The 26,933-nt window shown below is 45.8% G+C and overlaps 1 protein-coding gene across 4 annotated transcripts; it reads right to left on the bottom strand.

Annotated features, from left to right (window-relative positions):
• Nucleotides 1-1,406: 1,406 nt before the first annotated feature.
• LOC120829740 (ankyrin repeat, SAM and basic leucine zipper domain-containing protein 1) lies at nucleotides 1,407-26,933 on the bottom strand. 4 transcript variants are annotated; one of them, XM_040194107.2, is made up of 13 exons: nucleotides 26,487-26,933; nucleotides 23,906-23,996; nucleotides 23,700-23,822; nucleotides 18,271-18,382; nucleotides 16,277-16,388; nucleotides 15,796-15,930; nucleotides 15,517-15,635; nucleotides 13,368-13,440; nucleotides 13,044-13,100; nucleotides 12,182-12,294; nucleotides 9,560-9,665; nucleotides 8,879-8,992; nucleotides 1,407-1,743 (listed from the first exon to the last, which is right to left on the bottom strand). In XM_040194107.2, the coding sequence occupies exons 1-13, from the start codon at nucleotides 26,577-26,579 to the stop codon at nucleotides 1,573-1,575; spliced, it is 1,419 nt and encodes a 472-aa protein (XP_040050041.1). In that variant the 5' UTR covers nucleotides 26,580-26,933; the 3' UTR covers nucleotides 1,407-1,572. The 4 variants fall into 4 exon arrangements, with proteins under 4 accessions (XP_040050041.1, XP_040050040.1, XP_040050042.1 ...); XM_040194106.2 differs by having other exon boundaries at nucleotides 9,560-9,683; nucleotides 26,487-26,909; XM_040194108.2 differs by having other exon boundaries at nucleotides 9,560-9,683; nucleotides 15,559-15,635; nucleotides 26,487-26,909.

Raw genomic sequence — 26,933 nt, 5'->3', positions numbered from 1 at the left:
ACCGAAGCAGAGTCACTTGCTGAGAACTGTTGTTGGAGTTTCTCAGAGTACAGTCGTATTTTGCCTCTGTGTACAAGTCTTTGTCCCCACTCCTAAATGCCTGATCCTTCTGCAGGCGTAGTGTTCCGAGTTCCGCTGTGAACCAGGGTTTGTCGTTGTAACTCACCCTGGTGCATGATGGTACACAGCTGTCCTCACAGAAGCCGATGTAGGAAGTTACAGCCTCTGTGAACTCATCCAGACTGTCAGTAGCTGTCCTGAAAACATCCCAGTCTGTGCAGTCAAAGCGCCTCACTGGTCCACTTCTTGAATTCCCTCACCACAGGTTTGCAGAGCTTTAGTTTCTGCCTGTATGCAGGAATCAGATGGACCATGACGTGGTCAGAGTGTCCCAGTGCAGCACGAGGGACGGCGTGATGAGCCCTGCTTACTGTGGTGTAACAGTGATCCAGCGTGTTCTCTCTGGTGGGCATTTAATAAACTGTCTGTATTTAGGAAGTTCATGGGTGAGATTTCCTTTGTTAAAGTCCCCGAGGACAATAACTAAAGAGTCCGGGTTGGTCCGCTCCACACGCCGTATCTGGTCGGCGAGTGTCCGCTGAGCCTCGTGCACGTTGCCCGCCGGCGGCATGTAAACACCGACCAGGATGAATGAAGCGAACTCACGGGGGGAATAAAAGGGTTTGCAGTGGATGAAAAAAGTTTCCAGATCAGGAGAACAGTGTTGTAGGATCACCGTTACGTCGTTGCACCAGCTGTTGTTGAAGTAGAAGCAGATTCCTCCACCCTTCGTCTTGCCGGAGAGCTCCGTGTCGCCGTCCGCTCGGAGCAGCTGGAAGCCCGCCAGCTGGAGCGCGGAGTCCGGTATCGATCCGCAGAGCCACGTCTCCGTGAAGCACAAGACTGAGGATGTGGAGAAGTCTCTGTCTCTCCTCATCAGCAGCTGAATTTCGTCCAGTTTGTTGCACAGTGAGCGCACGTTGGAGAGAAAGATGCCTGGCAGCGGAGTGCGAGAACCCCGCCTGCGGAGTCTCACCAGCGAGCCGGCCCGTTTTCCTCTCCTACGCCGTCTCACCGCGTGACGAAAGGTGAGCGCACCTTTGACTAAAATGTCCAGTAATTCCACGGAAGAAAGCAGGAAAGTTGGAAGTAACTCCGCTGGAGTTGTTCCACGGATGTTCAAGAGCTCATCTCTGGTGAAAGAGCTCCGCGAATCCGGGAATCGCAGCAGCAAACGTAATTGATGGACATAAGACTCTGCAGCTAGCTTAGCCTAGCAGCAGAGTCTATCCCAGCCAACTTCGGGCGAGACAATAGCTTACATATGTATGCTTTACATGTTTGTATATGAATTAAGCAGTAATGTATTTTGCAGGTGCTGAAAACACATTCAATTCCACTGTAAATAAGTTGCTCATCAACAGAACATTTTATTTTCACACAAACGCTTAAAACAGTATAGTAACAGTAAAGTATTCTGAACTAAACTCAAAACCAAATGGAGCAAAGCGGTGCTACAGCAGCAGAAACAAACTTAAAACAAACATTCTGAAAAACCCGTCTGTCCTTCCATCATCCCCACCATGGAAACCTTTGTACTGCCCCTCCCCTGCCGGCTCTGTAGAGGAGAAGGGAGGCGGCCCCGAGCGCGCTCAGCGCCACTCCGCTCACAGTCAATCGGAACCTCCGGTTGCCACGGGAAGCAGGTCGAGGGGGCAGACAGGGATCTGCAGTCTCGTCCGCCTGACGAGGAAGAAGAGGAGGAGAGGTTCACATGAGAAATCACAGTGCTGTGACCTCATGCATGAAGTAGAGGGGTCATCTGAAGCTAATCCAGTTTGGATTGTGGCAGGTAACTGGTCAGACTGGAGATGTGAGCTCAGTGAGTACTGGGAGGGATTCACACAGGGGGTAACTGGTTCCGTCACAGCACCACAGCGTGACTCGACCAGAGTCACCCGGACTTCCTGTGCGAGTCTAATGACCCGTCTCGTGTGAGGAGGTCTCACGAGCTCCGCCTCCCTTCTAGAAAAGATGACTTGCGGTTTGGGTAGAAGACCAGATTTCTTCCAACTTCTGGAATTCAGTGGGGAAGGTTTTATTCCCACGGGACGTGAATGCAGCGCAGATACCAACAATTCATGTTTATTCTAAAATTGGTTCTAGAGATAATTACGATCTGATTTGCTTTTAATTACCTGAAGACCACCATAGTTCTCGAATGGGGAGGCGTGTTTGGTGGGATTGGATGCAATCTGCATCAAAGTCATCATCATATAAATCGTGTATTTCGTTGTCATTGGAACTTGTTTTATTATGCAAATAACCACTATAGATGACAGTAACAAAGTAAAAAGGAAATAGACATTTAGAAATGTCTACAGTTCACACTGACTTTGACAGATTAAATCATTTTGCAGGACGTTGGAGCAAAGAGTCGAAAATATCTTAATCTCTAATTCAGTTGTTTTTCTCTATTCACCTAATTCATGTAGACTCGCTGTCATTTGCATTCCAGTTGGTGATAACGTCCTGTGAGGTCGTTGCTATGAGAGGCCGGTTTCTCGTTACACTGAGCCAGCGGTTCCCAAACACGAGAACGTGAGCTTCGTTGCTCGCGAGGAGAATCTCTGCTCGCGCTGGAAGGAGTTTTCTACGCGCTCGCTGTGGTTCTTTCTGACAGGGAGGTGGAGACGGTGCGTTCAGGGTCCGATCGATGCCGCGAGGTGCGTCCGCTCCCGCCGCCCCCCTCGCCATCCACGCCTTAAATCTTCGGCTGCTTTTAGAATAACTTATGTTCCCCGTTAAGATGGTTCAGCTACTGTAGAGAAAAGGGCGCCGTCTCTCGCTCTTTAATCTCATGAAGTGCTCGGCGAGAACGACTGTTTCTCCGACGCGCCCTGAAAGCAGCTCCGTATCTCACTCAGCATCTCGCCGTGTACAACCAGTACGGATCAACCGAGTAACCGATTGATCCATGTGTATATAAGGCGCTCCGGATTATAAGGCGCTGTCGTTTTTTGAGGAAATTAAAGCCTTTTAAGTGCGCCTTGGAGTGCGGAAAATGCGGTATATTGACTTTAATACTACAAGAGGGCGCCGCGTTTGTTGAACAACGACAGGCGGACAAGAGCAGGTTTCCAGCGAGAGCCTTATTGTTTTATTAATCTGTCCGTTTAAATTGTTTGTGCTTCATCAACTAATGTTTAAAATAACTAATGTGCCGCATCAGAAATATTTTTATATTAATTTCCAACTTTTAAAAATTGAAAAAACATTCATTTATTGTAAATGACCTCTCGCGGCCCACCTACAGTACCTTCGAGGCCCACCAGGGGGCCGCGGCCCACCTGCAGTACCTTCGAGGCCCACCAGGGGGCCGCGGCCCACCTGCAGTACCTTCGAGGCCCACCAGGGGGCCGCGGCCCACCTGCGGTACCTTCGAGGCCCACCAGGGGGCCGCGGCCCACCTGCGGTACCTTCGAGGCCCACCAGGGGGCCGCGGCCCACCTGCAGTACCTTCGAGGCCCACCAGGGGGCCGCGGCCCACCTGCAGTACCTTCGAGGCCCACCAGGGGGCCGCGGCCCACCTGCAGTACCTTCGGTGCCTGAGCAGATTGAAAAACTTTATTTACACACTCTGATGACTGTTCTCGCAGCAGCTAACGATAGCCCATTTCCTCATACGAAGATCGGCAGCAGATCGTTTGATCCTTTTCGTCTTTATTTTACGAAGCAAAGCGTTAACTAAATATAGAAATAATAAATTCTGTCACATGGTAGAAAACGATGCAGCTTTTCTGTGTTGAATGTGCTGCAATCATGACAATAAATCGAGCCAAAGAAGGAGCGTGAATCCAACAAATGCGTTTCAATATATATTTCGTATCTTTAGTTCCTGCACAATGAGCACCAGTATCGAAAAAACCTTCAAACAATACCCATCCCTATTTATAAGTGCAGCTTTAAAATTACATCAGGGTTCTTGCACCATTTCAAAAGTAAAATTTAATGCTTTTAAAGACCTCAACAAATATAAATTAAGACCCAACAATGTCAATTTCTTTGTAATACGCAATTTATTGACTCCTACAATGGAAATCAAAACTTTTTTTCATATTAGGAGACCGTATAATAACTGACAACACTGTTTGGCCAATATAGATGTAACAATCAAAGTGATTCCTTTGTGATGCAGAACCGAGCCAACACAACACAACGCACTGTGGATCGGGGAACATGGCAGCAAAGACGCCACGTAGGTCACCATTAGATTTAAATGAATTGTGCCTCGTCACAGTACCTCTGCCTTTTGGGTGTCTGGTGTTGAAATGAAACCTGTTACAGCCGACTGAGAGGTGGCGTGTGAACTTGTAACGTCGTTGCAGGGATTAACCTGGCCCCGCTATGGCTATGGCTATGGCTAGCTGCTGCAACGTATCGCTGGTGCTTTCCTCCTTTCATGTGCGACTCGACGGCTTTGAGCCCCACGGTCTGAAAAGGTCTTTTTGCAGAGTTTACACATCGCCTCATTGTTGTTTTCAACCGGCGCCGACCGCCTCCTAAACGCGTCCTCTTCCATCCACTTGTCGTTAAATTTGCGACACGCAGCCTGACGTCAGCGTCTGTAGCCGACGTACCGTAAACAGATATTCTATTGCGGAGACGCATTTAGCACAATACTAGATGAATCAACTTTTAGATGTTTTACATTACATCACATGTCATTTAGCTGACGCTTTTATCCAAAGCGACGTACAATAAGTGCATCAACCATAGGGTACAAACTCAGGAGAACAAGAAACAAGAAAGTGAGATTTCCTCAAATAAGCCAATTTACAATTTGCTATAGATGAGTGACGTTACAAGTACAATTTAAGTGCTACATTTGTCTTTAGTCGAGGTAGAGTCTGAAGAGGTGTGTTTTGCGATGCGCCACTTTGCTTTCTCATTGGCATTTAGCGCACCGGCAAAAAAATGTATACATACAGCAACTTTACGTGAAATTTAAGACAATTTAAGACCTTAATTACCCGAATTTTAATTGAAGACATTTTAAGACTTTAAGGACCCGCGGGAACCCTGTACATACTTTCACATCTTATTTTTTGGCATTAGAGATTAAAAATTAATTTGTGTTTTGCCAAATTAGGGCTGGAGACAGAAAAGCTGATGTGTTGGTTTATTAATTAAATAATAATTTCCTATTTCCATTCGGCCTACTCTGCATGACGCCTTTATACAATCAGTCACAACCATAGTCCTCCTTCACATTGCAGATTTTGGTTTAGATATTAACTCTGGTTTCAGTGTTTGTGATTAGTGTGTGTGTTCCACAGATGAGGTTATATTCAGTGTGTTTATGCCGGACAGCGAGTTCAAATGTTGGCATTTCTGTCTGACACATTCAAGGATAATCCGCCCCTCCTCGCAACTAACGCCCCACACACACATTCACACACCCTTTTCTGCTTTCTCCCCGTACGTGCCCCCGCTTCCCCCCTCTTAAACTCCATCTCACACACACACACACACACACACACACACACACACACACACACACACACACACACACACACACACACACACACACACACACACACACACACACACACACACACACACACACACACACACACACACACACACACACACACACACACACACACACACACACACACACACACACACACACACCTTCCTGTCAGCCCCCCTCATCTCTTCTACAAGGCCATCAGACATCCAGGCGACCTGAAATCGGACTAAGTATCTTATTCTTTAAACCGAGCTAGTCTGCTAAATTTGTTGTTGATTCTAGTGTCTTAAGTTAATTTGATTGCTGGTTTGCTTCAGTTCTTGCCGTTTTACTGCCAGTTCTCTCTGTTTGAAGTTATCTTGGTTGCTAGTTTGCGTTTCACTTGTTTAGTGGCAGTTGGTGTTCTAGACTCTACTATGAAGTTAACTGCCAGTGTGCCCTCCTCACTCTGCTGGGTTTCACCTGATCCAAGTCGGTTTGCATTCAAATAAGAATCCTTAAACTCTCAGTTTGTCAAAACACCACATGGTGATTGTTCACTGATTAGGGTGTCAGGCAATTGGTGCTTTGCATTTTGAGGAGTTTCTGTCGAGGCCGATCGACCTTTTGTCTCCTAAACGACGGGGGAGCGGTCAGCGCAGCTGTAGCCGACTTCCACTATCGAGGGAGTATTTAACTACAGATCGAGTGAAGCGTTAGCTTATCCTCGCAGGACGAAGACGAGCAGGACAAAGACGAGCAGGACAAAGACTAAGGAGTCTTTCGTGGAGGCTGAATGCGGCGCCTTCTACAAGTTCTAATAATGTGTTTGACCCCTTTACCCGTACGAATCTTTTCCCACAGATACTAGAGGCCTCGGGCCAGATCTGCTCTCTATCGTAACCTCTCCTCTCTCTCCGATCCCACCCGCTCCACTCATGTCCAGCACCTCGTCACAGGAGGCCTCTGGAACTGCCAGTCAGCTACTCGCAAGGCTGACTTCCTCTCCGGCGTCGCTATCCAGCAGTCACTCGACTTCCTCGCTCTGAGACCTGGATCACACATCCACCGAGCCGCTCTCTCCTCCGCCTTCTCCTTCAGCCACACTCCCAGGCCCACTGGTGGGTGGTGGCACAGGTCTACTCATTTCACCCAAATGGAGCTTTTCTCTTTACCCTCTTCCACCATCGAGCCCACTGTCTTTAATTCCATGCTGTAACGGTTACTCACCCAGTGCAATTAACCATTGTTGTCCTCTACCGTCCGCCAGGCTCCTTGGCTCATTTCTTGGAAGAACTGGACATTCTCCTGTCCAATTTCCCTGAAAATGTCCCTCCGCTCATCCTCCTGGGTGACTTCAACATCCAGACAGAAGTCACCTGACCTCTTACACCTACTTTCTTCTTTCGCTCTGTCACTCAGTCCCTCTCCTCCTTCTCACAAAGCCGGCAATCACCTTGACTACATCTTCACTAGAAACTGCTCCACCACCAACCTCTCTAACTCCACTTCATGTGTCTGATCACTTCTTCATCTCTTACTCTCTAAAACTAACGAGCCCATTGACTGACTACCTGTTCGCTCTCCCTTATACTGACTCCTTCTCACTCTTCCATCCGAACGCTGCTGCTCAGACTCTCCTCTCAACTCTTTCCTCCTCTCTAGACTCGCTCTACCCTCTTTCACCCTCCTGTCTCTAACCAAATTCTTACCCTAGTAACCTCTGCCCGTCCGACCACCTGCCCTCTTGACCCCATTCCATCACATCTTCTACAATCTATCGCTCCTGACCTTCCGTTCCTCACCTGTCTCATCAACAACGCTCTGTTATCTGGCCGTTTTCCCAATTCTCTGAAGGAGGCAAGAGTCAACCCTCTCCTGGAGAAACCCACCCTCAACCCTTCTGAAGAACACAACTACAGACCGGTCTCTCTTCTTCCCTTTTTGTCCAAAACTCTTGAATGTGCGATCATTAACCAACTCTCCTCCTATCTCCACCATAACAACCTCCTTGACCCCCACAACTTTGGCAACGGTGTTAACGCCCACTTTGACTGCAGGAACCTCGGCGTGACACTCAACAGCCGACTCTCCCTGACTCCCACCATCACTGACAACACCATCCTGTAGATACACGCTCTACAACATCAGGAGAACACGTCCTCTTCTCACTCAGAAGGTTCTGATTCAGGCTCTTGTCGTCTCCCTCCTGGACTACTGTGACTCTCTCCTGCAGGTCTCCTGCTACCTCCATTCCACCTCTGCAGCTCATCCAGAATGCAGCAGCTCCACTGGTCTTTAACCTTCCTAAGTTCTCCCTCACTCCTCCGCTCTCTTCACTGGTACCGGTGGCTCATCCAGTTCTAAACATGGTGCTCACGTACCGTGCTGTGAATGGATGGGGTCCAGCTTACATCCAGGACCTGGTCCAACCCGACATCCCGACCCGCACTCTCCGCTCTGCATGTGATAAACTGCTTGTTCCTCCTCACTGAGAGCAAAACACTCCACTAGATCTCCACTCTTTGCTGTCCTGCTCCTAAATGGTGGAAGGAGGTCTCTGAAGACATCAGGACCACAGAGAGCCTTCACATCTTCAGACTAAAGACACACCACTTCAGACTCTACCTCCACTAACACACTAACTAACTGGAGCACTTACATTGGACTTGTAATGGTTCTTATCTACAGCAAGATGTAAATTGACTTATTTGATGAAATCACACTTTGTTTCTTGTTCTTCTGAGTTTGTGTCCTTATGGTTGAAATGTTCTTATTGTAAGTCGCTTTGGCCAAAAGCATCAGCTAAATGACGTGTGATGTAATAATCCCTCTGCCTCATCGTCTGACAGGTCGATGTCACAGCGGTGCTGACTTATGGGCTGTGAGGTGTGTCAGGTGCACACCCGCACATACCTGTTGGAGCTCACCAGAATTCATATGCGCACACACACACACACACACACACACACACCATTCATTAATCACAATTAATCACAATGTTGTTAATGAACGTTTGTTTTTTATTACTTTAGAAAGGGTGTATTTTAGACACTTGAATTGTTGAAGAATTATTGTTTTTTTTAATTAAAAATAAAACTACATTTCCCCTGGCCCCTCGCACCCCGCCTATAATACCTCCAGACCCCACCAGAGGGTCACGCCCCACAGTTTGAGAACCACTGGTGTAGATGTCCGCAGTCTGGTCTCTAAAGTAAATAAATACATGTCGTAAAGTGTGATTCTAGTTTCAATTCTTACTTTGATTTTTTTTTTACGACAATTTAAGACATGCAAAATGATGAAGTACGCAGAGCTCGGCAACGCGTGTGTGTGTGTGTGTGTGGCGGGGGGGGGGTTAACCTGGCATAGCAGATTGCGGAGGCAGGTGACTTCCTTCTGCAGATCTTTGGTCTGGACCACCAGCAGGTTGCAGGCGGCCAGGGCTTCTCTTTTTGGGTCTGGTGAGAAGACAAGCTACGCAGAGACAAAAACACCGGTCAATATTCACAGTTGGTAACTAAGACACTAGCTGTGCACTCAAGGACGGTCGCTGGTCCCATCCAGAGAGGAAGCGCGATGCGGATATTCTCCGTAGTGACCAGCAGGGGGCGACTCCTCTGCTCCCATAGACGTCCATGAGAAAATGGCTACTTCTCTCTTGATTTATTCTCTCAGTAAACATGAGTTTATGGTCTCATTGAAGTCTTCTTCAATACAGCATAGTGTACATTTAGTAATAATCAGTCAAACAGACCATAGAGCAGGGATGCTTTAGGGCGGGGCTCTAAGCTACAATATTTAAATGATGGTCAATTTGGTCCATTGGTTGGAAAAAAACAACATTGCGGCAGAAATCCAAGAGTGACGAAAATGATCTTAATTATGCTTAAAGGTAAAAGGTTCAACTCCTCCAAGAAGCATTCAAGCTTCACACAATCTGCCCCCTGAAACGTCATCACATCAACTCGCCTTCATCGTAGGCTCTTTAATTCAAGATGACAAACTTTATAACGCAACACATTCTCCTTTTCTTAGACAGACCTGAGAGGCATGGCGAGGAAATTGTCTGATGACGTCCTGAATCGCCTCCGTCAGGTAGCAGCACTGATGCCTCCTGCTTATCAGGAAGTTGTACAGCTCCTCACTCCTGCAAGACACGAGGGACCTATCGTGCATTACAAACTATCACAGGGAAAACAGTGAGAATTTATTGGTCTTATTGTCGCTTAGCTGATCAATAACTCATCCATTTTGATATTTGATTGACAATTTGATGTATTATAAAATACAATTGGGGGGGTTGCAGCTTTTTTTGTTTCATGTCATCTCTTAGTTGGCTAAGATTTTTGTGAGAAACGAGTAACAAGTCCACGTCCCTGCTGACATCTTAAACTAAAGACCTTGAACCCGAGGGGACAGCGTCCACACCGTTTACTATAATATTATCCATTTTATTCCTCAGCATCTTTTTGGTCTGTATTTAAGAGTTTTAGCTTGCGTTTATTTCTATTTTTTGGACTGAGAGTTTAGAAAGAAGTGCTTTATAAATCTGCTGCATCATTAATATGAATTGAAAATGTAGTGACTATAACTAATGCAGTTACAGTTCAATGACTTTTCTTGTTCACGTGTCGGCGCTGTGAAGCTCGGCGCGGAGAGCACAGACCGATTGATTGGCCCTAAACGTGGTGTCAAAATTCTCCGCCCCCCCCACCCGGAGACCACCTCGTTAAAAAACCTGTAGAAGAGCAAGCAGGAGGCAGACCCGCTCCCTCCCCGAGTCACTGATATTCATCTCACCCCGTCCCTCTGGTCCGGTGGGATATTGACGGCTCTCATCTGAATGGTACATTTCCCCTGGTGGGGGGCGGCGCTCCGGCCCTCTGTCAGAGGGGCGAGTAAACAGTGTCCGGCAGCCGGAGCTGCACCCTCACCTCCCTTCTCCCCGCTGTTAGTTTATCCAGGCAGCAGAGGGATGATGGGCCCCCGGTGGGACCGCAGGACGCTGCGTGAGGTGGGAGAGCTCGCTGAGGACGCCACTTGTTGTCAGCTTTACTTTTCGTCTGTACGGAGGGGAAATTCCTATTTTTTTTCGGCTGCAGGTGCCTTGCTCAGTGGCAGTTGCTGAGGGGAGAGTGTTTACTTTCACTGCAGACACGTCGCTCAGCAGCCTTTTCTTTGATTTTAGGGACAGAAAAAAAGTATTTAATTTCTTGTATTTAAAAAACAAATATTCCTGCTAATATTTGCATTAAATAATAAATAAAGCATCTATTACGAAGCAAATAAAAATGATACCAAAACTCAAATGACCAAAATACCAACATCAAATCAACAAGGCGCTGATTAAACTTTGAGTCTTTGCCCGTCTGCTCTCTGTTAAAATGAAGAATACACAGCTCGTCACTCATTCAGCGATGGGGTCGTCCCGACAACGTCGCGACAGCTCCTGGAAAAAGTGGAGCCAAAACATCTGGATGGTCCCCGATGGCTGGCAGGTAGTCGTCTTACTCTTAATTTGATATGCAGCAGTTTTACCTTTGAGTGGAGCATTTTAAAACACCAATATGTTGGTATATAATATCAGAAACTGATCCAGGACCTGGTCTGTCTCTTTGGTCGTGGCTTAAAGTCAGTCTGCCGAAGCCAGAAGAGCGACTTTACTGAAACAAACTCCGTGATGAGCTTTGACATGTTGGGACAGTTAGTCAGTGAGAAGAATCCCCTCAGAGCTTATTAGTGCCAATGCAAATTCAGTGGACTTGTCCTCACAAGCAGGCTGATCAATAACCTGCTTTCCACTTCACTAGTCTATTGACTACTAACTATTCCCACAGGTCACACACACATGTAGGGACAATTAGGACTATAAATCAGAACTATGAGCGAAAAAGAGGGATGGTGAAGGTGGTCTTTGGCTCCATTAGAGCGCCTCTCATCCTGCAGCTCTGCTGAGGATTCATTAAGTGACTGGTGCGATGGCTTTGTTTGGCCCCTGCCGCTGGCTCAATGTGGCCCTCCCATCGCCTCTCACCTTACAAATCATTAAACCATTAGGACCGGCTCGGGGCTGAGGGGGGGCACGGAGCACAGGCAGTAAGATGCTCATGGGGCGTGATGAACGACTGCCAGTGGAAGAGGACAGAGCATGACGGGGAGATGGAGGCCTGACAAGTGTTGCTACTAGAGTCAACACTGGAATTCTTGTTTTTTCTCTTGTGTGTGCAGCAGACAGATGATCTCCATCTTATTCATAGCGGAACAAACCTTTTGGAATACTATAAAGCTTCTCAAACACCTTTCGACAAAGTGTCCGCAGGACACAGCGATGTCTGTGGGGTCCGGTCTGGAGACGGGAGAGGAGGAGTGTGCACGGAAGAAGCCTGATCACATCATTACGACTAATGATGTGATCAGAACATAAGAAATGGGGACGATCCTCGGTGATCCGATTTTTCCTTGTTTCGTTATAGCGAAGGTTTACGGGGCTAGAGAATACTTCTTTTGGGTCAGCGTCACTAAAATGATTTCAACACTTGATATTAACTATCAGACTCCGCGGTTCACATGCGCATGGAACCTCTGCGGTAGAACCTAGCGCGTCACAGATTGCCGCTCTCTGGAGCGCTGGCGTCTGAATGCTGGGGAGATGTGGTTCCATACCCGCTGTCTGCTGGGCTCGGCAAGCTGATTGAGCCCAGGTCCACGTGGTCCAGGTGCATCTGCTGCACAGCACTGAGCAACTTCTGCTGGTCCTCCGGGTCTGTGACGCCGACCTGACAAACAGAAACTAGTCACTCTTTTTATTCATTCAAATCTATTCTCTTGTGCACCAAAAGATGACCGGTACCTATCGGATAGGTTTGCCTGTAATCCATAATAAAGTCTGTCCCAAGGCAGCAGATTCATTTCAGAAGTGCGAGGCAACGCTCGGCAGGGCAGTGAAGTACATAAACATGTGGGCTGCACTTCCTCTGGTGACCACCAGTCAGCGACTGTTCCCATAGACGTCTATGAGAAAATGACTACTGTTGACTTATTCCCTCAGTAAACGAGTGTATGGTCTCAACATCTAGCCTCAATATGGCCTTCTCATCATTGGCTTTTGGCAGCCAATGAACAGAAGTTATCCTGTTTGGAATGTGGAGGAGTGACGTAGAGATGCTGTATATGAATCTGTAATAGACCTGCCACTTCTGCGTTGGCTTCATTCTGCAGAACCCAAAGTTTCCAGCTGATGGCAAGTAATGCTCTGAATTATTGTGACGCCTAAAGGCACAGTGAAATGTCTACGGTGCACCTGAATGAAAAGGGTTCTCAGGATCTCTGTAATGGCCCAAAGGTGGGAAACCAGACAAACCGTGGACCGGTTTGAGCACTCTCTCAAGTTTACAGAAGCATTCTGGCATGAATTATCTTAGAATACGCTGCCAACAACGATTAACCGTTTTATCCCCCCACGACCAGCCGTTTCTTTCTGGGTCGCAAAAGAGCTGACAGACAAACAATGTTAGTTATCCTCTACCTTCTGCAGGTCCTCCTCCTCCATGGTCAACAGGCGGCTCCAGGTGATGTCATTTTCCTGCGTAAATGAGAAGGGAAAGTGGGAGAAATGTACCGAATCAAAACTTTGTGCTGTTGAAGCAGATGTGCCTGCATGGAGCAACAATGGACCTGCACCCCTCAAACATGGAGCTCCAGTTGAGCCACAGTGGATCCAGTATGAACCAGTCATCTCGTGTCTCTCTGCCAATGGGGCAGCTGTGCTCAACACATCGTAGCTCACCCGTTGACTTATTATTCACGCCACCATGTAAAGTGTATACACTTACATGCACTCGGTACTTACAGCAATGATGTCAGTGAGGTGGCCGAGACCCAGGCCGTGCATGAGCAGCTCGAGGTCGTCCAGCTTAGTCACGCTACGGAACAGAAGAATTCAACGTGAAGTCTATTGACACAGAACGAACTATGAACTGAGCGAGTACGATCCAGCTGTGAGAGAACTGAGCCAACTATGTTGTAATGTTCCAGTTTCCAAGAGGAGGGTTATTGAGTGGGCACCTAATGACCTAAATCATACAAGTATTACTTTAATTGTACTCAAATTAACATGTTTAATTATATACTATATTCAGAATTTAAAAACATTTAAAATTGTGAATCATTCCACCAAATGAAATATGACTATCCTACTTCATTGTGTAAACTATAAAAACAAAATCTCAACATTTGTTTTTGCTCATCATGTACACGAGTACGTGCAGCAGATTCATTTTTTAGAGTGTAGCACTAACAAGTAAATAAAGTTTGCGTCCCCTGTAAACGTAACTGGTGACTTTTAGGATTTTAGAACTGAATTAATTATGACAAGTGGCCAAACGCTTAAGTTCAAGCCGTGGCTTGAAGACCAGCAAAAACCCCTGTGAAGTGTGCTTGAGCAATGAACGACACCAGCAGTTCTGAATGGAAGCCTTTGAGCTTCCTGTAGCGTCGTCGGTCAAATGGAAATGTCCGTCTCCTTTGGCTGCGACCGAAGTGTGTGAGTTCAGACGCACCAGAGTATCGTTGACGGGTCTCTGACTACCAGAAAAGGTCTGCGAGGACCCGTTTTTGGGCTGACAGTGATCAGAAACTCCAACAACAGTTCTCAGCAAGTGACTCTGCTTCGGTTTGGAGAGGCCTCAAACACCTCACCAACTACAAGCCAAAAACCTCCACTCCATGAATGACCTCCGCCTGGCAGACGAGCTGAATGAGTTCTACTGCCGACTGATCCCATCCCCCACAGCTCCACCAACCTGCTGCAGTCCCCCTCCCCTCCATCAGCACCGGTTCCCCCCAAGGCTGCGTTCTTTCCCCTCTGCTCTTCTCCCTGTACACCAACAGCTGCACCTCCAGCCACCAGTCCGTCAAGCTCCTGAAGTTTGCGGATGACACCACCCTCATTGGACTGATCTCTGGTGGGGACGAGTCCGCCTACAGGTGGAGTCTCACCATCTGGTGTCGTGGTGTAGCCAGAACAACCTGGAGCTCAACGCTCTGAAGACAGTGGAGATGGTTGTGGATTTCAGGAGGAACAGAGCCCCACCCTCCCCCATCACCCTGTGTGACTCCCCCGTCACTATTGTGGACTGATCGGCTGCAATCTGCCGTCCCTGCAGGACTTGTTGGCTTCCAGGTCTCTGAAGCAGCTAAAAAGATTGTAGCCGACCCCTCTCACCCCGGACAAAACCTGTTTGTGCCCCTGCCGTTCGGGCAGGAGGCTGAGGTCCATCAGGACTAAGACCTCCCGCCACACCAACAGTTTCTTCCCGTCGGCAGTCGGGCTCATCAACAAAGCCTGGTCCCCCACTGACTGACTATAACATCCCACCGGTCACTCCCCTCCACACTGCACACGTCACTTTTCACTCGTCACTTTTGTCACTTCCTGTTCGCTAGTGCACTTAATAAGAAAGAGGTTCGACCGTTGACATTTGTTGACATTTCAGCTTTTAGCTCGGTGGCGATCGCCAAAACCCACCCGGAAATCCCACAAATGATCAATTTCGGGCAACGTAATCTTTCACAACCGGACAATTAAGCTGGACGTCATAAGCGATGGTGTGAGATTCTGCAAGAAGACCCAATGCAGTGTAGGTTTACATACATACATACAGGGACTATTTTTCTCTACACTACTGAAATGCGATACACAACGTTTGGTGGCTAATCCAATTTTGTGCTGAAAGGCAGCTATTTATGTACTATTTATAACTTATTGCTTAAATATTACACATGAAAATGACAGACATTAAACCTGAGTCCTGTAGGTAAAATGATCGTAACTGAGCGGAGGAATTAAGAATAAAATGCTCATAAATTGTATTAAAAAGGAACAATAGTAAAATATATATACGTCTTTCTGCTGCCAAAACTACACCAAATGTGACAGAATAATGACAAAATAATTCATACACAAAAACTGTGGGCCTGAAAGACTGGGATGGTATGACCTTTCATTGGACGGTGGAGGTGCAGAGTTTGTCATGAAGAACCTTGAGAGGGTCTCCTCCGTGGAGAAGAAAGCCCGGGGGGCTGACGAGTGGGACGAAGACGCCAGAATCCTGATCACCTGAACGTTAGGATGCGCTGACTCATTGATCATCGCTTCTACAGGCCTTGGAAAACTGGTGATAGCTAGACTAGATTTTAAGAATACATGCCATGAGAAATGGCCAAAAGGCCACATGAATGCAGTGTTTTGAAATGCATCACAGCGCGGCTTCAGGTACCTGCGTGTGTTTGAAGCGCACAGCCACGTCAGTAGGGCTCTTGCCAGCCTTGGTCCTTATAGTTTTGTCCGCTCCCAGCTGAAGGAGCTGCAGCACGGCCTCCTCTCTGTCGTACTGCACTGCAATACACAGAGCCTGCCGGAGGACATCAGTGTGACTTTATCATAGGCCAAGTAATCCCTCAGGAGAAGAGCTAGCAACTTTAGCAGCACCGCTAACAGTTCGCTTCAGTTACAGTGCGATGCCTTTAGGCTCTGCTCAGTGAAAACGACTAAAGACAACAAAAAAACTCCACATTTTACTTCCTTATTCAAATATTTCACATCATCCTATTGAAAAAACAAAAGAAAAACAGTTTCGATCCGTTCAGATCAGCTGCCAAGATCAAACAACATAGCGATTTGTATCTGCTGATCTGGATCAGCAAGGAGTCAATGAAAAGTGCATCGAACACGTACTTCTTTACTAAGTTAGCACTGACCGTGTATCCGTTGGCGTCCTGGACGTTGATGGCGGCGCCGTGGGACACCAGCAGGTTGATGACCTTACTGTGGCCGTCCCTGGCCGCCAGCATCAGGCAGGTCATTTGAGACCTGAGCAAGATGAAGAGGGAAAGAGATGATGATGAAGGTACAGAGACACACCAGCAGGGAGAAGCACACGTCACCTTAAAAACACAACTTACAAGGGACATGAACAATCCGAATTCTGGGTAAGTAATAACTCCTGTAGGCTCTAAAAACGTTCAACTAGAAGAGAAATAACATGTATGAACAGTAATAATTCCTTGATTCTAGATTTTCCATGTGGCTTTTATTTGTTTTCACTTGTTAAACTTAACATCTTTGAACTTGATGACAAACTTATTATGTTGTGATAAGAACTTTTATTGATAAGAATAAGAATTTTAATTATTTTATTCGGATATTAACGCGTCATGATGACGTCACCCACGAACCCAGAACGCTCGCATCGCTGCAGCGGTGCTTCTTGTGCACCGACTACGGACCGCGACGACTATTTTACGCTTCGGCGAGTTTGAACGTGGCTTCGTTAGTTTAGCTCAGCTGTCTCGGGTTAGCTGCCTGTTAGCAGGCTGAAGCCGCGCTGCTTCACAGAAACATGAAGACCCGTTTAAAGACCGTCGGACCTTTCTGCTCTGTTCTCTGGCGACGGCAGGCAGCGTTTCCTCGCTGGATGAGACGCTCCGTCACAAACACGTCTAACGTAATAAACTCATTGCAGGTTCTGAAGCCAAGAAAATAATGTATTGCAGCGATTGTAGGACGTTAAGGTCTTTTTAGTTGGGACAGAGGAAACAATAAAGGAGCATGAAGTGTCAAAAGCGTTGCAAGTAAACAGACAAAGACAAGTGTTGCGTTTAGGTCCCTGGTCCTCATCAAGTTGTTACACCTTTGCCAATTTGTTAAATTGCTTTGCAAATAAATGCTTTGCCATTTGTTAAAATCCAAATCCTTTCATGTAATGATGTTTCACATGTCATTTATATTCACTCACACAAACACTTCATCCATTTGTTCTTGGCCTCCGTCACATTTTACAACCCACTGTGGCCGCGAGTCAAAAAGTTTGTCGACCTGCTATAGGCCTGTCCTATAGGAGGGACATCTATAGGCCTGTCCTATAGGAGGGACATCTAATGGACAACCAAGTACTGCGAGATAGACTATTATGCAGCTGTAGACACAACACAACGTACGTGCTGCGCTTTCACATGAACAGATTATTTTAGGTCTGCTGTCCTTTGTCTTGTCTATACATTTGAACTTATAAAAAGGCAAATTACTGAAAAAGTTGCGTGTTGTAACACCGGCGGTGATTTAAATTAAATACCTGCGTGTTGCACATTGTTGCTGGACATTTAACTCGAGTTTTCAGGTGAGACGGACATTTATTTGGGTTTCAGAGAGTAGATACATTCATTACATTACATTACAGGTCATTCAGCAGACGCTTTTATCCAAAGCGACTTACATTACACTTTAAACCCATGGATTTTTCACATTTTTGCCTGGGGAGCAATTAGGGGTTAGGTGTCTTGCTCAGGGACACTTCGACATGGGGAACATGGGGCAGCCTGGAATCGAACCACCAACCTTGTGCTTCGACATTTAAAAATGATTTATCCTGGTTCTCCACCCTTCACCTACAAATGTAAAAAAAATCCTCGAGCTCCGCCCCCTTACACTGCGTGTTTGTTTGTCCGTCTGTCCGATACCAGTCTGTACATGCACATGCCATAACAGGACATTCCAAACAAAAACACACCCACTGGATGGAGTTCTGCGGTGGCAGCTAACGAGAACCATCATAGGACATTTGATTTGGTTTCTTTCCTCTCCCCTGAAGTCACGCCTGGAGTGCTTCTATTTGGCCGGGTTGGGACAGTGCGCACTGCGCTGGAACTCCTATAAACATTTTGACCTGAAACATGTACCCAACCGCTCCCCTCACCTGTCCACCATGTTGGGATCAGCACTTCTGGATAGCAGGAGCTCCACACAGCGAGCGGTTTGGTCTTCAGTGGCAGATGCCGTGCAGCTGGCCATGAGCACCGTCCAATGGTCTGTGGACCCAAAAGTAACATTTCATTATGCTTACTGGAGAGGAAAAGTCTCAAGACTTTTAGATAATATCCTCATCTTTGGATTGTGTGGAGCCAGTCCTCTGTAGCTACACTTCTTCAGGATTCAACATTCTATTCCAATGTTTCACTGGCAAATACTCGCAGTACAGAAGCTTAAGACACAAGAGTTTTAGAGAAAGAAATAACAGTTTGGCCTTTCGAGGGGAACAACAGAGCACTGTGGCTGATCAAACATCCTAACGGAATAGAGCCCGAATGCATCATAATGAAGGCTCTCGTCCTGCAGATCAACACGACTGCTGATCATAGTAACATCACCATGGAACAAATAAGGTCTTCCTGTTCAGAGTCTTTAGTGATTTTTGACAACATTAGCAGTACCTGCGATGGTGTCGATATTTTTCCAAACGGATGATATGTGCTCAAATATATTTGGTTCATTATGGAGATGGATAGGCATTTATCTGGCATCAGGAGGTGCGGCGGCCTCTACGGGGCAGAGTGACTTCCCGTATCTCGTCCTGATACGATCGGTCTGAGACTCACGGCAAAGAGCATACCTGTGGGTATCACAGCATCCCAGTGTGTATTTGTGTGCGCATGCATAGCTGGATGTGTCTGTGCACATGTGGCTCTACATCAGTGTGTGTGTGTGTGTGTGTGTGTGTGTCTACACAACGCGTGTGTAAACCAGACAGCCCGGTTTTGCGTCTACAGAGAAGGGGAGTAAGTACATCCGAGGCCTGAGAAGTGGTAGAGGCGGCATGACGGCAGTACGGTGACCGCTATCACTCGTGCATTCCTTGCCCTCGGCCTCGCCGCTTTGCCTCCCGCGCCACTGAGACGTGACCACACGTCATCCCTACTTTAATTATTTCCTTCACCTGCCTAAAGGATCAGATGCCGAGACCATGTGAAATCAGTCACACAGTCTCACACTCACACACACACACACACACACGACGGAGGAGTCTAATCAGATATCGAGAGCATGACCGCAAGTTCAAGTTATTTCACTTTTAATTGTATTAGTCATGACCGGCATTAGTAGAGTAACAAGCTTGTCAAACCAGAAATAATGACATAGTTAAACGATCATGGGTGAAACAGCATTAATGCCAACGGTTCTTGGCCAATATATCACAAATTTGCATTTGTGCTTTCTATTGGTTGATCCCTGATATTAAAGCGGTAATAACTAATCTGTTTCTAAATTGACAAGAAGTTGAGAAACACCGGCAGCACCGCTAACTGACCGAGGTTCATTTTATACTAGGGCTGCAACAACGAATCGATAAAAACCGATTATTAAAACCGTTGGCAACGAATTTCATTATCGCTTCGTTGTGTCGCGCGACTATCATGTTTGAGTATTAAAAAAAGTTGAGCGCTCGCGCAGCAGTGCATTGCTAAGAAAAATAAATAAGAGCAGAGCTGAGTTAGAGGAAAGACCATCGGAGAGACCCGTAATATTGTTCTGAAACATGGCGGAGGCAGAGAAATCAATGCGACCTAAATCCTCCAAGGTATGGGAATATTTCACACTGAATAAATCCAAAAAGTGTGTTTATTGCAAGAAATGCAAAAGCGACATGGCCTGGCACGGGAGCACCACGGCGATGATTCAGCACCTTAAACGGAAACATGTTGGAGTCCTTGATGAGGAAGGGAGTTCAACAGCAGGGTAAGTCACTACAAATTACCACTTTTGTTTCGTTTTCAAGTAATGAATGTAACGTCGCTCTTCTGGTGTTTACTCGTTATCCAGCTGAATAAGCATGACAAGTTAGCGTTCGCTCGTTAATAACAGTATTAAGCTAAAGCAGGGGTAGTAGGGTAGACAAAAGACGTTTTTATTGCCTTGCCTTTTTTGGCCCATTAATATTTCAATCTGTTGTCATGTATAAGCAATCAAAGTTCTCAGTAGTCTGTTAAAAAAAAAAATAATCTCTAAATTAGGCTGTTATAGACAGTGGACTAAACGCTAGCCATCTCATTCCAAGATCTTTATGTGAAGTGAACAAATCGGTTTTGTGCTATTACACATACTCCTACTATATTTTTGATTCCAGAAAAAAAAAACAGCAAACCATGAGAGGCTTCTTGATGGGAAATACATCATGAACACCACAGCAAGCTGCGGTCTTGGCGGATAGTATCCTCAACATGCTTGTCACTGACATGAGGCCTCTGTCGATGGTTGACGATGACGGCTTCACTAAAATGATACACAACTTAAACCCTGGTTACACTTTGCCCTCCAGGACCCACTTCACAAAGCTCATGGAGAGAAAATATGAAGAGACATTCACGGAAGTGAAGACTGCAATAAACAGCAACAACAGTAAACTTGCTCTTACCACTGATGTTTGGACAAGTGTAGCGTTACTACATCACAGATGACTGGAACATGCAGTCAATCTGCCTCACCACCGTGTCACTGCAGGACAGACACACTGCATCGAACATTGCAGAGTGGTTGGAGCAGGTAGTGGCCAGACTTGAAATTCCTCATAGCAAAATCATTGCCATAGTCCATGACAATGGTGCTAACATTGTGGCTGCGGCAAATATCCTGGAGGAGAAGCATGGGTGGTCCTCTGTCCGTTGCACTGGCCATACTTTGCAACTTGTGATCAATGCTGCGTTGAAGTATCCAGGCATTAAAAAAGCTGTCGGGCTGCAAGATGTCTAGAACATTTTAAGAAAAGTGAGCTAGCCAGCAGTAAGCTCAGAGAGAAACAACAGCAAATGAACACACCTGAGCACAGCCTTGTTCAAGACGTAAGCACCAGGTGGAATAGCACATGCTACATGATAAGGCGACTGCTTGAGCAGAGGTGGCCTGTAACAGCAACACTGTCTGACAGCTCGGTCACACAGAAGCAAAAGGTACCTGGATCTGCAATCAGACCAGTGGAGCCTGCTGGAAGAGCTTTCAACACTCCTCAAGCCTTTTGAATGTGCCACTGTGTTCATGAGTGGACAGAAATATGCAACAATACCTGCAATACCTCCACTTGTGAAGGGGCTGTTGAAGTCCGCCCAGAGTGCTGCCTACGAGGCAGCACCGCTGCGGGCTTTCCAGCTTACTGCTGTGCAGTTAAAGGAGAGATGGAAAAGGGAGACTGCTTTCTCAGATGGAGCACCAAACAGTGATTCTTGCGATGGCCCTTGACCCAAGGTTTAGGAAACTGAACAAGTTTCTTTCACCTGATGAAGTCCTACATGTTCAAACAATGGTACTTGAAGAGAGAAGGAAGATGGATGTGCAGCAGCATGGCAGTGTTACCTCCACCGATACTACAGCTACCGGATCAAACCCTCCAGCCACTTGACTCACTCCTTGGTTCTTCTGATGATGAAGAAGAGGATAGAGCAGGCCAAGCTGAGGATGATGTCCACACCCAAGTGAGGAAAGAAGTCCTTACATACTTTGAAGAAAAAAGCCTTGCCAAGGAAGAAAACCCATTACTGTGGTGGAAGGTCAACAATGACAAATATCCCACGTTGGCCAGGCTAGCCAAGTCTTACCTATGCATCCCTGCCACCTCAACACCTTCTGAGCGGCTGTTTTCTGCAGCAGGAAACATAGCCAGGATCATGTAGACATGCTAACATTTTTGCATTGCAATGCAAAGTGTCTGAACACAGGGAGTGAGAGAGTGAGTGCGTGTGTGTGTGAGTTTGAGTGTGTTTGTCTGAGTGTAGTAGATAAGTTCAGACGTTCAAACAAATACGGTAACTGTTAAGTTTTCTGATTTGTATTTGTTACTCAGACAGCTCAGGTGCCTTTAAACAAAAATCTAATCCAAGTATTTTTTGTGCCTAATATATTTAATTTGGCAGCTGTAAAGTATACATGCGATGTGTGTGTTTTTTGTGTTAGTCCATTTTATTCTCTTACTTAGGGATGTTCAAGGAGCAATCTGTTTGTGCACTTTCTAAATATGTTTTGCACGGTCAGTTCCATTTTTCAATAAAGGGTTGAAAATTAATGTTTTTGAATTTATCCGATACATCGATTAATCGAACAAATTATCAACAGATTAATTGATTATTAAAATAATCGTTAGTTGCAGCTTTATCTAAAAAATAAATTCCAGCTGCTATAACAATAAAATACCTGACTTGTTTCAGTCATAAAAACTGTTTAACTATTTTTTAGCGTTAACTGCATGGAACATGGCAATGACTATTGACCCTCCAGTAAGCAACTGCTTCACAACTCATTCCTCTCCTGTTGTAGAATTACTGACCTAACTTTTGAGTACTAGCCAATTGTTCTCTTTAATCAGTCTCTCATAATCACGATCACAGCTCCCTAGAGACATTCCTTCAATAACAGACTGATCATCCGCTGTGATCGACACAAATTTGCTCTGACTGGAAGGGAGTTGTCTGCTTTCTATGGATCAGACGTGACTGAACTACAACATGTTTAATGTTTCCAAGGATCTGTAATTGTAATTTTTCACACAGGATTCACAGTTCATTGTGAATAGAGCGACAGACCTCAGAACATGAGGGTGCTGCGTGTATGAACTAAAAACAACTCAAGAGGCTCGGCGTTGTGTTTCTGCAAGAGTTCTTCTTTGCCGTCATCGCCATGAAGTAATAACAGATGAAGCGTGTTGGTGCACAGGCCCGATTGGTCGCCCGATCTTTGGCTCCAGCAGGTGAGGAAATTGGAAAAAGGTGCCACGGGGGAAAGGATAGCTGAACGCCAACGCAACGGGGGATTGTCAGGAAGATTTGGCATGGCGGTTTGATAGCCAAGCCTGGAAGGCAGCAGTGTGATCAAACTATCAGCCAGGTTGGGTTTGACTCTGCTGAGAAGTGTTGGTTGAGGGATGGCTGAGAGATCGGCCGTGGCTAAAATCCAGTTTTGATATCGACCGTTGATCCAAAATTGAAGGAGTTCAGGTTATTTCAGTTTTTAAACAAATGTATGTACGCTACTTCCATTCCATGTCAGTGTGTCTTTAATGCTTTTCAGAGACACTCGCAACCAATATTAGCTGCTTTGTTTCAAAAATGAAAGTGCATCATTTATGCAGCACGTATAACCCATTTGAATACGCCTTGGCTGTGTGTTCATAATTTCCCAGTGGTATTTGGAGAAGTGACTGAGTAGAGTAAATCGCCTGGGCTCGCCTTTAAACTACAAACAATTAAAGCAAAGGAGAAGTTGTCTGTATTTGGACGTGGCCATTTTTCATTTCATCAAGTACTTAATGAGAATTATTTTCTGGCGAGAACCTCTGTCAAACATAAAGATCTGAATTAATCTGACCTTTGCTGAAGTTTGCGCTAGCCCCTCTGTCCAGTAGCAGTTTGGCCAGGTCGTAATTAGCCACACTGACGGCACACATCAGAGGAGTCCATTCAAAGCGGAGCCTGGTCTCCACGTCCAGGCCTGTCCAAACCAATCAGATCATTACAAAACTCCCTCCAGCTCACATACACACATGGAATTAAAAAGTCTGACAGATAACTTGCCATTGTCCAACAGCTGTTGAACAGTGCCAATGTCTCCTTTATCGATGGCTCTTTTCATCAGTGTATCTTGTGCTACAGCGTCACCCACATCCTGTGATAATAACAAGATCAAAAATAATTCACCATACGAAATTACTGCAAGAGAGAACAAGTATAAAGACATTCCTATGAAAATTAAATAACAATAACATTAACTATCAGGGCCACTGTTCCAGCTGCGTGTGTAAGGATGCAGTGATGTTAAATATAGTAATGACCAGCTCTTTCCCTTAATATTGTACCTGTGGCAATGCTAAACAGGCAAATGCCCTGCCATCAGGTGTGAGTAGCATTGACAGGTGACTGAATGTCTTAGGTGTCCAATGTAAAGGAAATATTACCGGTGCTAACGAATACTACAAAGTTAATACTGTGTACTAACGTTAACAGTTTCTGAGAACAACTCATTTTATACAGCACAACGAATGCAAACACTTTCATCACTGCTTAATCTGTTCATTATTTTTCAGAATTAAGTCATTTATGATTTATTCCATAGAATCATGAATGGCTTAATTCAGAATGTCAGAAAATAATGAAATGTAAGGAACCGAAAGACGTGACAATGGACAGCTGCAAATAGGCTACTCAAATCCTACAAACAGAGCAGAGGATTTAAGGCATTTCGGCATTAAAAATGAGGCCGAGCAGGATCAGCTAATCATTGACTGAAATGAACAAATCTAGTAATCAGTTCTAAGTTGAATGTTAACTAGAAGTACAAAAAGCTGTTAATACATTTTTGTTTTACAAGACCTTTCAATGGCTGACTCATAATTAGCACAATTTGCTTGAACATTAACGTTAATTATGTTCAGCTGTAAAGCTTCTATCAGATGATTTAGACCAGCGATTCCCAAAGTGTGGGCCGCGAAGCTACTGCAGGTGGGCCGCGAGAGGTCATTTACAATAAATAAATAGTTTAATTTTCAATTTTTAAAAGTTGGAAATTAATATAAAATTATTTCTGATGCGGCACATTAGTTATTTAAAACATTAGTTGATGAAGCACAAACAACTTAAACGGACAGATTAATAAAACAATAAGGCTCTCGCTGGAAACCTGCTCTTGTCCGCCTGTCGTTGTTCAACAAACGGGGCGCCCTATTGTAGTATTAAAGTCAATATACCGCATTTTCCGCACTCCAAGGCGCACTTAAAAGGCTTTAATTTCCTCAAAAAACGACAGCGCCTTATAATCCGGAGCGCCTTATATACACATGGATCAATCGGTTACTCGGTTGATCCGTACTGGTTGTACACGGCGAGATGCTGAGTGAGATACGGAGCTGCTTTCAGGGCGCGTCGGAGAAACAAAGCTGTCGTTCTCGCCGAGCACTTCATGAGATTAAAGAGCGAGAGACGGCGCCCTTTTCTCTACAGTAGCTGAACCATCTTAACGGGGAACATAAGTTATTCTAAAAGCAGCCGAAGATTTAAGGCGTGGATGGCGAGGGGGGCGGCGGGAGCGGACGCACCTCGCGGCATCGATCGGACCCTGAACGCACCGTCTCCACCTCCCTGTCAGAAAGAACCACAGCGAGCGCGTAGAAAACTCCTTCCAGCGCGAGCAGAGATTCTCCTCGCGAGCAACGAAGCTCACGTTTCGCAAGCGAGCAAATACCTCGCGGAGACGGACTTTAGCTGGCGGATGTTTGATTTTGGTTAAATTCTTAAGGTCATTTAATCATTATGTTTTGATCAGAGTTGTGATTAAAAGGTTTGGGTGGCCCGCGAAAGATTTTCAGATTTAGTTTAGAGTGACAAATCGTACCAGCGTGCTTTGAACAGGTTGGCAGGTCCGCTTATTGATAGAACGGTGGAGCACTTTACCTTCTGCCTCGTCAGTCCCCTCACCTCAACATCTACCTCCTCAAAAACGGCCGCGTTAGCTAATCATTTCCCACCACGTCGCGTTCTCTCCTGCTGTGTTAAATGACTCCATTCATCAAGCTGTAGCTAACGTTAGATAAGTCTATGTCAACAAAGCTCCTGGGTAACTTAACTTAGACCAGAAAATATTAAAACCATCACTCACCCTGTTCGCAATTCACTGAATCTCGCGCTCCCTTCTGCCACGCGCACCTGTTCGCAGTTCACTGAATATGACCCCCCCCCCCCAATAAACTAATCGTGTCACCGATTTTGGTTTCAAAACGGCGAATTTCGCCGAAAGGTGAAGGATTTTCATGCCTGATTTATTTAGTCTAGAAATTACTTTCTTACTTGGTAGAGCTATTGGGAGAATTTCTTATTGCAAGTACCGCGGAGGTTAAAAAAAGCGGCACAGAAACGTTCACGCCAATTCTAACGTTAAATAACGGTTAGCTAAAATTAAGTCACTAGTTTTTTTTTTTAGTTCGCCTAATGTTTTTTCCTCGTGGTTCTATTCCGTCTAAAACCAATAAAGCGGCGTTTCACCCAATAAAAATACCTTAACTCGATTTAGCCACAAGCTAAGTAGTAACGCTAAACGGCCAATGCGTTGTTGCTAACGTTAGCTTCTAACGTAATACCATAAACCGGTTTCTAACAAAAATACCGTAGCGTGGAAAGACGTTGTATCCAAACGACCGACATCCCACTCGTCGTTGCTTCCGTCGCTTTCAGCTCCAGCCGGGTAGGCGTTATCCATCTTTATCCAACTGGCTTAACTGACGTTCAACTACGGTCTTCTTCTTCTTCTTCTTCTTCTTCTTCTTCTTCTGTGGTGTTTAACGGCGGCTTGCATCTTTTTTTGTTGCAATACCGCCATCTTCTGGCTCCCACCGCTTAAACTTTCCCCATCAGCCCTGTGGCCCGCAAAAAATGTATAAAGCACCTTCTTCCAAGCTTACTAGACCCCCACTCTAGTACACTGTTTGTCTCGCTTCCTTTCATCCCTTGCGTTTCCATTTCCTTCAGCGGGTCTTTCCTCTCAGCGCTGTATCTATTACAGGCGGAGATAACGTGTTACAGTCTCTGGTGCAGTGTGTTTCGCGGTTGCTGT

The sequence above is a fragment of the Gasterosteus aculeatus genome, chromosome 2 (genome assembly GCF_964276395.1).
Source record: "Gasterosteus aculeatus chromosome 2, fGasAcu3.hap1.1, whole genome shotgun sequence".
Classification (NCBI taxonomy): Eukaryota; Metazoa; Chordata; class Actinopteri; order Perciformes; family Gasterosteidae; genus Gasterosteus; species Gasterosteus aculeatus.
The sequence above is the reverse complement of the archived record's forward strand: the minus strand, read 5'-3'. Positions and strand labels throughout refer to the sequence as shown.